At 38.0% G+C, this 14143-nt stretch overlaps 1 protein-coding gene across 1 annotated transcript; it reads right to left on the minus strand.

Annotated features, from left to right (window-relative positions):
- Positions 1–2928: 2928 nt before the first annotated feature.
- Positions 2929–3915, minus strand: LOC128060555 (olfactory receptor 2D3). Its single transcript, XM_052652957.1, has one exon. The coding sequence runs from the start codon at positions 3871–3873 to the stop codon at positions 2929–2931; it is 945 nt and encodes a 314-aa protein (XP_052508917.1). The 5' UTR covers positions 3874–3915.
- Between the last annotated feature and the right edge of the window lie 10228 nt (positions 3916–14143).

Raw genomic sequence — 14143 nt, forward strand, 5'->3', positions numbered from 1 at the left:
TATGAGAATTTGATAATTTTCTCCTGATGAGACTGAGATTATGGGTTTGAAGATCTTCTGATCATAAAGTGCTGTTTCCATCACATCATCTCAAGGGAACATACTGTCAACAGGATTTAACACTATTTATGTTAACCTTGATCTCTTGGTTGAGGTTGTGTTGTCAGCAATTTCTTTTTTTCTACCAGCGGTGGTAACCCACTCCAGTATTCTTGCCTGGAAAATCCCATGGATGGAGAAGCCTGGTAGGCTACAGTCCATGGGGTCGCAAAGAGTCGGACACGACTGAGCGACTTCACTTTGACTTTTCAGAGGAAGCCGCAATATTCCAATTTCCAGGTTCAGCGAATTGCTGCGCCAGCCTGAAGACGGTATTGACTGTGTAAACTGCGCCACCTAGTGCTGAATGGCAGTAATATCCTTAGCTGACCTGTGCGTGCATGCGTGCGTGCAGTTACCAGTCGTGTCTGACTGACTCTCTGTGACCCTGTGGACTGTAGCCCACCAGGCTCCTCTGTGTATGGGATTCTGACCCATTCTGTGATAAATGAATTAGAGCTGTGGTTCTGGCTGAAGATAGAAATTAATATTATTCAGTAATTTTTCTTTTTAGCTTAAATCATAGTCAGTTTCTGTTACTTGCAACTAAAAATCCTGACTGATACATCATCTTTATTATAATTCTTTAGAAGCTTCTTGGTCCTTTATCCCCATCTCCCTCCATAGCAGGAGAGGTAGTAGTTTTCATTGGTAATGTGAAAAAGCCCCACAGACATCTGTTTGAATGGGATGGAGATGATTCTCTCTGAGTTTTAGTTATCCATTGCTGCATAACAAGCCATCTCAAAACTTAGTGCCTTAAAGCAGCAGTCATTTTATTTGCTCAGGATTCTGCAGTTTCACAATTTGGAAAGTGGAGATGACAACTATTGGCAACGACAATATTTAAGATATGACCACGGTTGAAATCATTGAAGGAATGAAGATCAAAGAATTATGAGAATGCAAAGTATCTGAATATTTAATTCTCTGTGAAAATTAAAGTAACCAAGAGCTTTTAAAAGAGCAGTGTGTTAGGGAAAGTGGCAGTGACTAAGGGGTTAAAGTCTGAAGGAAAAGGGAAGGGGCCTAGAAATGTTAAGAAAATAAAAGAAAAAAAAAAGGAAAGTTAAAAGTCCACAATCCCACTTTCACAGTCATATCTTATTTCTTCCTTCGCCCTCATGGCGAAACTTCTCCAAATTAGTGTCTCCATTTTCTGCATACATTTTCTGTTTTTTTTCTTTTTTCTCCAGTTACTGAATTAGATTTCATCTGGATCATCACTGGCAGCCAAGTTACAAACTTCAACTATTAATTTTTGTCCTTTTCTATATCACCTCAATTATCACAAGCTTGAATAGGGGTTTTCTCTGATCCTTACTCTCCAGTTAGAGTTTGTCTATTCTAGTAATTTTAAAAGGCAAGTGACAAATGCAAACGTGTATGAAAACACATTATGTGTCAGTCATTTCTTTGGGTGTATTGCACACACTCAGAGTTGGATAACATAAAATGAAATAAGAGCTCAATAAATGGTTTTAAAATGATTTCATGGATACATGAATGAAAGAAATAAGAACTTTAGGTACTAGATATCTCCTCCATGGGGAGATATTCTACTGCAAAATCAATCTGAGGCATGTTGTTCCTGACCCATGTTTATGGTAACTGTGGAATGGTTACCATGGAAACTCCTCTAAATGTGTAACTGATTAAAGTTTGGGTAAAAGAGCCAAGCAGTTGTCAGCCAGTTTATTTGGATTAAGATTTCATGAGAACCTGAAGTGAACTCCAGAATTGACCATTCTAGAGAAGATGAGCCATGGTGAGATGTAGTTAGAGACAGCTAAGCTTATGGAGGTACCAGCCTAGAGTTGGTAAACTCCAATTTCTAAAATTCTATTTTACTTTCAGAAGAGATATTCATTGGGTAAATTGGGATCATTCAAAGGAAGATGATCCAAATGAATATAGGGTACCAAAGAATGTTAGATAAAGGAATTTTAAAAGAACAAGTGGGTGATTGGCTGTGAGAAATGAATTTGGGTAGATGTAGAAATTGACTTCAGTGAGTTTTAGTATAGAAGGATAATGAAAAATTATTCTAGGAGTAAAAGTAGTGAGAGTTGGTTGAAAATATAGGAAAACTGAAGGAAGATCTTTATAATAGTAAAAAGCTGTCTATATATGAAAGGGAATGATCCTAGAGCATACGGAGCTAGCTATATCACTCTTGTTTAGACAGATGATGTACAATTAATAGAAATATTATAGAGTAGTTTAAGCCTCAGACATATGTTTGGATTATATGACTGAATTCCCTTTTTACTCTGATAATCTGTGGTTGATGAACTTTGAGGTGATGAAATAAATTTCTGGAGCTTTCAGAAAAGAACATCATGAGCTAGGAAGTAGCGTTGCCTCTGGAACCTTTTTGCAACTGGAATGCTCTGGGCCGTGAATGATCCCAGTATTAAAGACTCTTCCAAACATGTTGATTGTTTTGATGAGACTATTCCTAGGTTTGTAGGACTGGGACGTCCAAACTTGAAATGTCTTTGATGTTAAAATAATGTATTCAACTCATATTAGATATTATCTCAGGATAATCCAGTTTAAACCTTGTAGATTCAATAGTGACTATGCTTCAAACACGTCCATGTTAACTGAATTAACCAAAAGCGCCTTCAAAATAGCACTTAATCCTTTTCATAATCAAGAAGTAACCTAACTTTTCATCCTTTTATTTCTTCCCTTTGTTTATAGGCACAGTTTCTGAAATGTGTTCCTTACTTTTATCCTTCTTCCTGAAATGACCTAATTCATAACTGCTGATTGTTCTTCTTTTAAGGATGTTACCATGTCTCCAAAAGTCAAACCTAAAGGTCACTGTCTCTGAGAAAAGGACTTTCTTCCAGCCAGTTTCCTGAGAGCTCCTTTGACATCCTTGTTTCTCAGGCTATAAATTATGGGATTCAACATTGGAGTCACCACCGTATAGAACACAGATATCATTTTATCCTGCTCTTTTACGGTCTTGGAATTTGGCCGCATGTAGGTGAATATTCCTGATCCATAGAAGAGGACAACAACAATGAGGTGGGAGCCACAGGTAGAAAAAGCCTTGAGCTGCCCCTCCCCAGCCTGCATCTGGATCACAGTGGAGATGATATTCCAGTAGGAGACCAGGATCAGGGAAACAGGAGCTAGGAGGATGACCACACCCATTGCAAAGATGGCCATTTCTGTTCTGTAAGTATCTGCTGAAGCCAGCTTCAGGAGGGCAGGGGGTTCACAAAAGTAGTGATTGATGATGTTCTGTCCTTGATAAGGAAGTTGGAAAGTAAAGGTGGTGTCTACCAGAGACACTACTGCACCACTGGCCCAGGACCCTATAGCCAACTGGAGACACACTTGTGGGGTCATGATGGTGGAGTAGTGCAGGGGCTTGCACACCGCCACATACCGGTCATAGGACATCACTGCCAGAAGTGCACATTCTGTGCAGCCAACCAGAAGGAAGACAATGACCTGTGTCATACACCCCACAAAAGAAATAGTTTTATTCTTCACCAGGAAGTGGACCAACACTTGAGGGACAATGCTAGTAGAGAAACAGAGATCTGCAAAAGAGAGGTTTCTAAGAAAAAAGTACATGGGGGTGTGAAGTCGAGAATCCATGAAGATAAGAATGATGATAAGCAGGTTTCCAAGCACAGTTAACAGATAAATGATGAGAAAAAGAATGAACAGCAGGATCTGGATCTGTGAGTCCTGTGAAAGGCCAAGGAAGATAACTTCTGCCACAAAAGTGTGGTTATCTTCTCCCATTGAGGTTTATGTTTGTTTCCCTGCTTGGCACAAACAAAAATAACAAACTTTGGGTTTATGATATTGTCTTCCTGGGTAGCTCAGTGGTAAAGAATCTGCCTGCCATGCAGGAGAGACAGTTTCAATACCTGGGTGGGGAAGATGCCTTGGAGAAGGAAATGGTGACCTACCCCAGTATTCCTGCCTTGGAAATCCCATGGACAGAAAGAGCCTGACAGGCTATTATCCATGAGGTTGCAAAGAGCTGGACTGACTTAAAACAACAACCTATAGAAGAGGCTCATTTAAAGCTCAGTTTAAAAACTTAATTGGATATTTCTAGCTTTCTGCTATCCAACTTGTTCTAATTGATACTAAGTAGAATATTTTACTCTTATTAGTTGGCTATAATTTAAATTCACTTTATTTTTTTCCCCAAATCTCCCTCCCCAGTACCACTTATTTACAGATAAAATACGATGTTGTTAAAACCTTCTTGGGTTTTGTATGTTCTGATATGAGGGTATTAAAGTTCATGTGAACTTTACTAAACGGCTATACACAGATTGTTAGGAAATGACTGTGTAGACTGTTACGATTATCACCATGTGTAACAAATGTGCCAATAACTGTTCAAAACACTACATGTTAAATTATAACATATGCTTGAAAAACATGAAACAGTTTCAGGCATCAAGTTTAATTTGACCTCTTAAAAAACAGCAAACTTTTCTTGGGTTTAAAAATAAAGCCTTAGCATATTAACACTAAGGACAATTCTGTTTGGATTAAAGAATAAAATAGTAAAAGTAAAACAACACAAAAAAGGAAAAATAGGTTAAAGTTGTGAAATATGATTAGGATTAGACTTGAAAATCACAACAGCTTTCTAAGAAACCTTGAAGGAAAAGTGTAGAATTTACAACATAAATGAGATAATAATATCATGAATAAAATTAAACTACAAACTGAGAAAAATATTTGAGGGAGATTTCAGAAAAAACTTAAAATAGTTTATTACATTATGATTCTATGTAAAACACTATGAAAATTGTTGAGTCTAAGAAATAATGGACCAAGGACATGAACAGACTATTTACAAAGAAAAAAATGCAAATACTAACCATAAGAAAAAAACTTCAATATTATTATGACTAAGTACAATCACAACAATGAGAGATACAGCTTTTACCTGGGAAATTAGCTAAGGTTTTAATAGAAAAAGTCACAACAAAAAATAATAACTAGTATTTTATTGAGCATTTAACACATATCAGGCATTCCTTTAAGGGTTTTGTTTGATAAAATTGTCCTAATAACATCTTGAAGTAGACACTGTCTTATTTTGTAGATGAGAAAATTGAGGCACAAAGAGGTTAAATCACCCAATTAATAAATGTCAGAATTCATTAGCTGTATGACAAAAATGCAGAGAAAAAGGCATTTTTGTACAATGTAAGTAGGAAAGTTAATGTATTTCTGAGAAACAATTTTGTTAAATACATTAAATGACTCAAATACTCGTATGCTTTGACCCAGTTCTCAGTAGCATGGGTAAGGAAGAAACTGTTTTTTACTAGTCCTTTCTCCCCAGGAAGAGTAAAAATCTGATTTGTAACATGAGGATGTTGATTGGTCCCTGTTTACTAGTAGGTAGAGTTATTGTGCTTTAAAAGGCCATGCTCGTTTCTATTTTTTCTCTTCTTCCAAAGAGAGGACTGTTAATGTCCCTTAATGGACCTTGAACAAGGTCGTGCTTTAGAACTTTACTTGCTCTATTCGCTCATTTTTGACTAGTTCCTTGGTGTACTCATCATCACTTTGCCAGCCAGAAAGCAATATTATGATACAATATGGGTTTAAGCCATAAGGGAACTTTAAAGAACTTTAGACTAGATCATGTAGCCCAATCCATGCTCTTCAGAGCTCTGAACTTCAGTGGCATTAGGGACTAGCCTGATTAATAAAAAGTGGCATCTTAGTTTTCATTAATTCATATTTCTTTTATAGAATTCTAAGGGGAGGAATGATTTGGAATAGAGTAGCATTAAGGCCTCCTGCTTCCCTGGTGGCTCAGAGGTTAAAGCGTCTGCCTGCAATGCAGGAGACATGGGTTCGATTCCTGGGTCAGGAAGATCCCCTGGAGAAGGAAACGGCAACCGACTCCAGTATTCTTGCCTGGAGAACCCCATGGACGGAGGAGCCTGGTGGGCTACAGTCCACGGGGTCGCAAAGAGTCGGACACGACTGAGCGACTTCACTTTCACTTTCACTTTCACTAAGCCTAATTTATTCTAACACCCCCAAACATTATCCCAATTTCTAAATCCAACTCTAGGAGTCCATTCTAAATAAATACTCTAAATTTCAGAAAATATTCACAAGAAAGTACATTCTTATATCACATAGTGAAATAATGGTTAGAAACAGACATTCAGACCAATGCAATGTAATTTAGCGATCAATGCAAAGAAATAGAGGAAAACAACAGAATGGGAAAGACTAGAGATCTCTTTAAGAAAATTAGAGATACCAAGGGAACATTTCATGCAAAGATGGGCTTGATAAAGGACAGAAATGGTAGGGACCTAACAGAAGCAGAAGATATTAAGAAGAGGTGGCAAGAATACACGGAAGAACTGTACAGAAAAGATCTTGACGACCCAGATAATCATGATGATGTGATCACTAATCTAGAGCCAGACATCTTGGAATGTGAAGTTAAGTGGGCCTTAGAAAGCATCACTACGAACAAAGCTGGTGGAGGTGATGGAATCCCAGTTGAGCTGTTTCAAATCCTGAAAGATGATGCTGTGAAAGTGCTGCACTCAATATGCCAGCAAATTTGGACAATTCAGCAGTGGCCACAGGACTGTAAAAGGTCAGTTTTCATTCCAATTCCGAAGAAAGGCAATGCCAAAGAATGCTCAAACTACTGCACAGTTGCACTCATCTCACATGCTAGTAAAGTAATGCTCAAAATTCTCCAAGCCAGGCTTCAGCAATACATGAACTGTGAACTCCCTGATGTTCAAGCTGGTTTTAGAAAAGACAGAGGAACCAGAGATCAAATTGCCAACATCTGCTGGATCATGGAAAGAGCAAGAGAGTTCCAGAAAAACATCTATTTCTGCTTTATTGACTATGCTAAAGCCTTTGACTGTGTGGATCACAATAAACTGTGGGAAACTCTGAAAGATATGGGAATGCCAGACCACCTAACCTGCCTCTTGAGAAATCTGTATGCAGGTCAGGAAGCAACAGTTAGAACTGGACATGGAACAACAGACTGGTTCCAAATAGGAAAAGGTATACGTCAAGGCTGTATATTGTCACCCTGCTTATTTAACTTCTATGCAGAGTACATCATGAGAAATGCTGGACTGGAAGAAACACAAGCTGGAATCAAGATTGCTGGGAGAAATGTCAAGAACCTCAAATATGCAGATGACACCACCCTAATGGCAGAAAGTGAAGAGGAACTAAAAAGCCTCTTGATGAAAGTGAAAGAGGAGAGTGAAAAAGTTGGCTTGAAGCGCAACATCCAGAAAACGAAGATCATGGCATCTGGTCCCATCACTTCATGGGAAATAGATGGGGAAACAGTGGAAACAGTGTCAGACTTTATTTTTGGGGGCTCCAAAATCACTGCAGATGGTGACTGCAGCCATGAAATTAAAAGACACTTACTCCTTGGAAGAAAAGTTATGACCAACCTAGATAGCATATTCAAAAGCAGAGACATTACTTTGCGGACTAAGGTCCGTCTAGTCAAGGCTATGGTTTTTCCAGTAGTCATGTATGGATGTGAGAGTTGGACTGTGAAGAAGGCTGAGCGCTGAAGAATTGATGCTTTTGAACTGTGGTGTTGGAGAAGACTCTTGAGAGTCCCTTGGACTGCAAGGAGATCCAACCAGTCCATTCTGAAGGAGATCAGCCCTGGGATTTCTTTGGAAGGAATGATGCTAAAGCTGAAACTCCAGTACTTTGGCCACCTCATGAGAAGAGTTGACTCACTGGAAAAGACTCTGATGCTGGGAGGGATTGGGGGCAGGAGGAGAAGGGGACGACCGAGGATGAGATGGCTGGATGGCATCATGGACTCGATGGACGTGAGTCTGAGTGAACTCTGGGATATGGTGATGGACGGGGGGCCTGGCGTGCTGTGATTCATGGAGTCGCAAGGAGTCGGACATGACTGAGCGACTGAACTGAACTGAACTGAAAATAAACCCCCACGTATATGGTTAATAAGGTGTCAAGAATATATAATGGGGAAAGGATAGTCTCTTCAAAAAATGTTGTTGGGAAAACTGGATACTTACACACCAAGGAATGAAACTGGACCCTTATCTCACATTATATAAAATTAACTCAAAATAAAGACTTAACTCCTATAAGAAAATATGGGGTAAACCTCTGCCAACGTCCGCTGGATCATCAACAAAGCAAGAGAGTTCCAGAAAAACATCGATTTCTGCCTTATTGACTATGCCAAAGCCTTTGACTGTGGGGATCACAACAAACTGGAAAATTCTTCAAGAGATGGGAATACCAGACCACTTGACCTGCCTGAATGATTCCTTGAATATGACAGTAAAAGCGCAAGCAACAAAAGCAAAAGTAGACAGGTGAAACTACATCTAAAAAGCCTCTACATTCCCAAAGAAACAGTTAACAAAACGAAAAGGTAACCTATGGAATGGGAGAAAATATTTGCAAACCATCTATCAGAAAAAAGGTTGATGTTTAAAGTACATAAGGAAATCATACACGCAACGTCAAAAGAGCAAATAACACAATTAAAATATGCACTAAGGAATTGAATAGATGTTTTTTCAAGAAAACATACAAATGGCCAACAGGTATATGAAAAAGTGCTCAACATCACTAATCAACATCGAAATGTAAGTCAAAACCACAATAATTACCTCATCCTTGTTAGGATGACTATCATAAAAAACAAAAAAACAGGTATAGTAAATGTTGGTAAAAAGGCAGAGAAAAGGGAACACTTCAACACTGTGAGAATGTAAATTGGTGCAGGTATAATGGGAAACATCATGGAAGTTTCTCAAAAAACTGAAAATAGAACTATCCTATAATCCAGCATTTCCAAAGAAAATAAAAACACTGATTTGAAAAGATAGGTGCACCCTGATGTTCATAGCAGCATTACTTATCAATATATAGAAGCAATCTTAATATCCATCAAATGAATGCATAAAGAAGATGTAGTATATACACACAAAGGAATAGTAGTCAGCCATAAAAATAATGAAATTCTGCCATTTGCTGCAAGATGGATGGACCTAGAAGGTATCACGTGAAATATGTCAGAGGAAGACAAATACTGTATGACTTCACTTATATGTGGAATCCAAGAAATAAAACAAATGAAGGAATATAACAAAATGGAAATAGACTCACAGATCTAGAGAACAAACTCCTGGTCGCTGAAGGGGAGAAAGACAGAGGGAGGGGCAGGACAGAAGTAGGAGATTAAGAGGCACCAAATACTGTGTATAAAGTAAATAAGCTACACGCATATATTTACAGCACAGAGAATCTAGTCAACATTGTATGGTAAATTTAGAGTATAATCTGCATATAACAACACTGAATCACTGTGTTGTACACCTGAAGCTAATATCACAAAGCAAGTATACCTCAATAAAAAATGGGTAAAGAAAGTGTTGGATATACACACAGTGGAACATTATTCACCCTTAAAAAGAAGGAAATCCTGCTATTTGTGATGACATGGGTAAGCTAAGAAGACATTATGCTCAGTGAAATAAGCCAGACACAGGAGTACAAATACGTAATATCACTTATATGAGAAATATAAAATAGTCAAACTCATAGAAGGAGAGAGTTGCCAGGGGCTGTGGGGAGGAGGAAATGGGAAAGTATTAGTCAAATGATATGAAGTTTCAGTTAGACAAGATAAGTCCTAGAGATGTACTGTATAGCATAGTTCTTTTAGTTATTCAAAGAAATATTTCCTTTTCCAGTTATTTTTGAAATTCCACAGGGAATAACTTACCTGTTCTCAGCACGCTCAGCTTCAAAGTCAAATCTGTCATTTTCTTTTTTCTGTTCTCTTGTCTGATGTTATCTGAGCACCATTTCTTCTACACCCTACGAATAGTGATTATCAATAATGATAATGCGGACAATAATCTTCCATTGGTGTGAGAGAGAAAAATAACATCTCCCAGGTGGTGCTAATGGGAAAGAATCTGGCTGCCAATGCAGGAGATGCAAGTTCAATCCCTGGGTGGGAAAGATCCCCTGGAGTAGGAAATGGCAACCCACTCTAGTATTCTTGGCTGGAAAATTCTATAGGCAGAGGAGCCTGGTGCGTTATAGAAAATGGGGTTGCAAAAGAGTCAGACACAACTGAGTAACTGAGTGTGCGCGTGCACGCGCGCGCACACACACACACACACACATGCACGCACACACATTCAAAATGTATAGAAAATATTGAACAAAATTTTCCAAAATGTTGAGAGCAGTTTACTCCAGGTACTGGAATTATAGGTGGCTTATTTTTCTTCCTTTCTGATACTGTGATGCTTTAAAGTTGTTCTTTAAAAGGCCACATAGTTACAATATAGGAAAAATAAGAAAATAGGAAAATCTCAGTATTTAATTGAGGATGCTTTAAACTAAGGTCATTTTATTGCTTCTACTTTTAGTCTTGATAAAATAAGTGGCATAGAACTAGCCATCTTTCTGGAAGCAAATATAAAACAAAATATAGAACAATCATTTTTCAGACATTGGACAATAGCCAACTCAGAATATAATCCTGTATAAGAAAATTAGCAAAGCTGAAAATAGATTGAAGCCACCCACTGTGTATTGGAGAGTGGGGCAAACAGATTTGAAGTATGTAGCATGTACATTTACCAAAATATCTCTGGAAGGTAATCTCAAAATATCACAAAATTCTAAAATAAGCTTATCTTTTTTTCTAAACAATGCTAATTTTAGGTCTTTATATTTTGGAAATCATTATAGATATTCAAAATCTTTGTCTCAAATGATCTTCACATATAGAATTATTTCCAGAAAAAAACACTTAAAGTTTAACAATAGGTGATATGTTAAATAAATTCTAGATTTGCTATTTAATGTAATCAATATAGCAAGAGAAACAGGTAAGAGTAAAGATGTCTGAGTCTCACAGATGTAAGCTTTGGATCCTTTTCCCCTTATTGCTTAACTCTGTATCCTTGGACAATTTAAGTATCTCTTGCTTGCATGTGACAGTTTCCTAACGTAGAATGGACATAACACAAATTCACTGTATGATTATCAAGATTAACTTAAGAACTTAATGGAAAATAGTTTTCTCAGTGTCTGGCAACTACATTAAAGAAATGCCTGCCTGCCTTTAGGGTGATGATGATGATGCAATAAACCATTGAAAGGTAAGTAGATCTATATTTTCCAAAGGAAGATGTCTGACACTGTTGCATCAAAAAAGTAGTTTGCAAAATAACATGTGCGTGCATGTGTGTGTGTATCTCAATGAATCCTTTAAATAACACCCTATCACACTGATGAACTTAACACACAACAAACTAAGAATTCAGGTAGAAACTGTACAGTATATATGAAGAATGGTTATCTCTCTAAGCTAGCATTTGTACATTTAACATACATGTGTGTATATATGTGGGTTGAGGAAGAATTTGGTTTAATCTCGAAGCAGAGAGAGTAATAAATGAGTGAAAAAAATAGCCAAATAAGATGAAATGTAGTATCATTTATATCCCAAGGAAAGTCAGGGAAAATTATTCTTTTACTCTCTAAATTTTCATATAACTTTGTCAACTTGACTAAATAATTCTCTTAAATACAGATAGAAAATGAGGAAGCAAAAATGGATGGGAAAAATATTAATGGGAAAAAAAGTTAGAAGAAAGTAGGGAGGGGAGGCTGAACATAGAGGACAGGAAGCCAGAAATGTGGAGAAAAGCAAAAGGAGGAGGGGGCTACAGGAGGAGATCTGTAAGTCTGGCTGTTTTCCCAAACAAAAAAGACAGGCAGTGAATCTTTTATACCTCTGAGGCCCTAATAACATCATAACCGGTATGATCTTTCCAGATATCTTCTCTTAGTGATTTAATCTTATGTACACCCAACTGCACACTTGGGAATGACTCCTCGTCATACACAGATAATGATGCTATGCATACCTACTCAGTCAATTTCACAAGCAATATTTCAGACAAACACACAGACAGCTACAAATCACAGATAGACTCACATGAGTATTTTGTATTCTTATATACTTATTTTCATAGCCCCCAAATCTTTACCATAACAAAAGGAGTTGCAGAGTAAGTTTTGGGCCAACTGGATACTGACCAAGGCTGGGTCATATAGGAAGTCACTGTGCCTGACTCGTATGAGAAGAATATTGGAATATGAGGTATACGTGTGAGGGCCCAGCAGTGGAGGCTAGTGTCCTCCCCCAGACTGGAAGGACAGTGCTGACTGTAGCTTTCCCCCATCTGCTCTGACTCATCAAGGGGATTGGAGGCGGCAGTGCTAGCATTCCTAGAACAGTATATCATACAGGCCAGGTTCCTTCATATCTCCTACCCAGAGCATGTTCACAGACAAGAAACTCTTAAAGGGATTCCTCAAAGCAGGATTCCCAGTATCCTTGAGCTCCCTGCCTATTCAAGAGGAGACGCTGGGGGAGCAGTGAAGACCGAAGGGCTGACAGCAGAGGGCAGGGGAGTATCAAAGTTGTTTTTCAACAGCAAGAGGGAAGTCATGTGACCTCTCTGGAAACAGCCTCATCCCAGAAGGAGAAATTCTGGAAGAGGATTTGGGGCTGGGATTCTGGAGGAGAAGACTGGAAATGGAATTGTCTCTGGGAGTCTAGCAAGGAAAAAATTAATGGGTAAGAGAGTGACAAAGCTCATCTTTCCCAACACCATGCCCATACCCCAGTCCCCAACCTGTATCGCAGAACTGTAGACTGAGGTCCATCAGAGACTTTCCTACTCTTACCTGAGGGCAGAGAGAAAATAGAAAAAGGCTGAGGAGTCATTGGTAAAGGAAATGAGAATCAAGTGCCAGAGGGAGTGATTCCTATAGCCTGCATAGCCACTCTTGAAGAACATCACCAGTTGTAGGTAGGCTTTTAAGCAATGCCTCTCAAGGTCTGTACTAGAGTCATCTTGTGAGTTTCACTCAGACCCAAGCTTCTCTGCCTTACTTAATTCAAGGTACAAATTCCCATTCTCTATGTCCCAGCTCTGAACAGATGATTTTCCTTCCATGGAATATTTAAAAGTGAGGTCCTGAAAGTGATGTAAACAGGGCAATCCCTGGAGTTCAAGAACCCTCAACCTTTTTACCTTATTATCTTAATACTTTCCATCCTTTGAGGCACCCTAGGGCATTTCATGTTATATTTGAAATCACAGACTAAAGCCTTCAAATCATAATCATCTCTCTTTTAAACCTTATAAATGTTATTCAAATAATGTCAGCACACCTAGTCTCAGAGGTTCATAAGTCATCAAAAATTGTGTCTCCATTTGTATGATAATGAAATAGAAATGAAAATGGGCAGATACTGGGTTATGCAGATGCTAGCTTTCTAATTGAGTTATGCAACTTGGTTGAAGGGCTTGTATTTTCATTTCAATTTATGGTTATTTAGGTGCCGTGTGATCACCTTAAGTGGTAGAGTTTAATTTGGTTAGTGCTGTCTGATATCACATGAGAACAGGGTGTGCTGTTATATTAAAATTGTATACTTTTACTGAACACAAAGTCAAAGCTTTTCTTTTGTGGAGAAAATTTACAACCAAAAGACAGTTTTTAAGAATGAAACTTTAGCTTTGTTTCTTAAACTATTAAGACTGGTTTGACTATGTGAAAATGGAACTACTGCTACAGTTCTCTCAAGCTAATGAAAAAAAAAAGTAAATATATCTAAATGGGGCATACATATTATCTAAAGGCCAAGCAATGCAAGATGAAAATGATGGAAGAATCGAGTTATCAAGATTCTAGATTCTAAGATTCTAGAAAATGTCCTGAAGCTGTTAGTTCTCCAATCATAGTTCAAGTGGCAATTTAGTTTCAGCAAGACATCATCTGTCACATTAAGGAAATGCTATTAATTTGAATTCTATAGTTTTACTGGTTTTGTGGTTTGGCTTAGACATTATTGGTAGTTTAGTTGAGGTTTCACAGAACATATAAATGTAACTCATTAAAAATAAATGGATTTTGTTTTGTGGTATAA

The sequence above is a fragment of the Budorcas taxicolor genome, chromosome 15 (assembly GCF_023091745.1).
Source record: "Budorcas taxicolor isolate Tak-1 chromosome 15, Takin1.1, whole genome shotgun sequence".
Taxonomy (NCBI): domain Eukaryota; kingdom Metazoa; phylum Chordata; class Mammalia; order Artiodactyla; family Bovidae; genus Budorcas; species Budorcas taxicolor.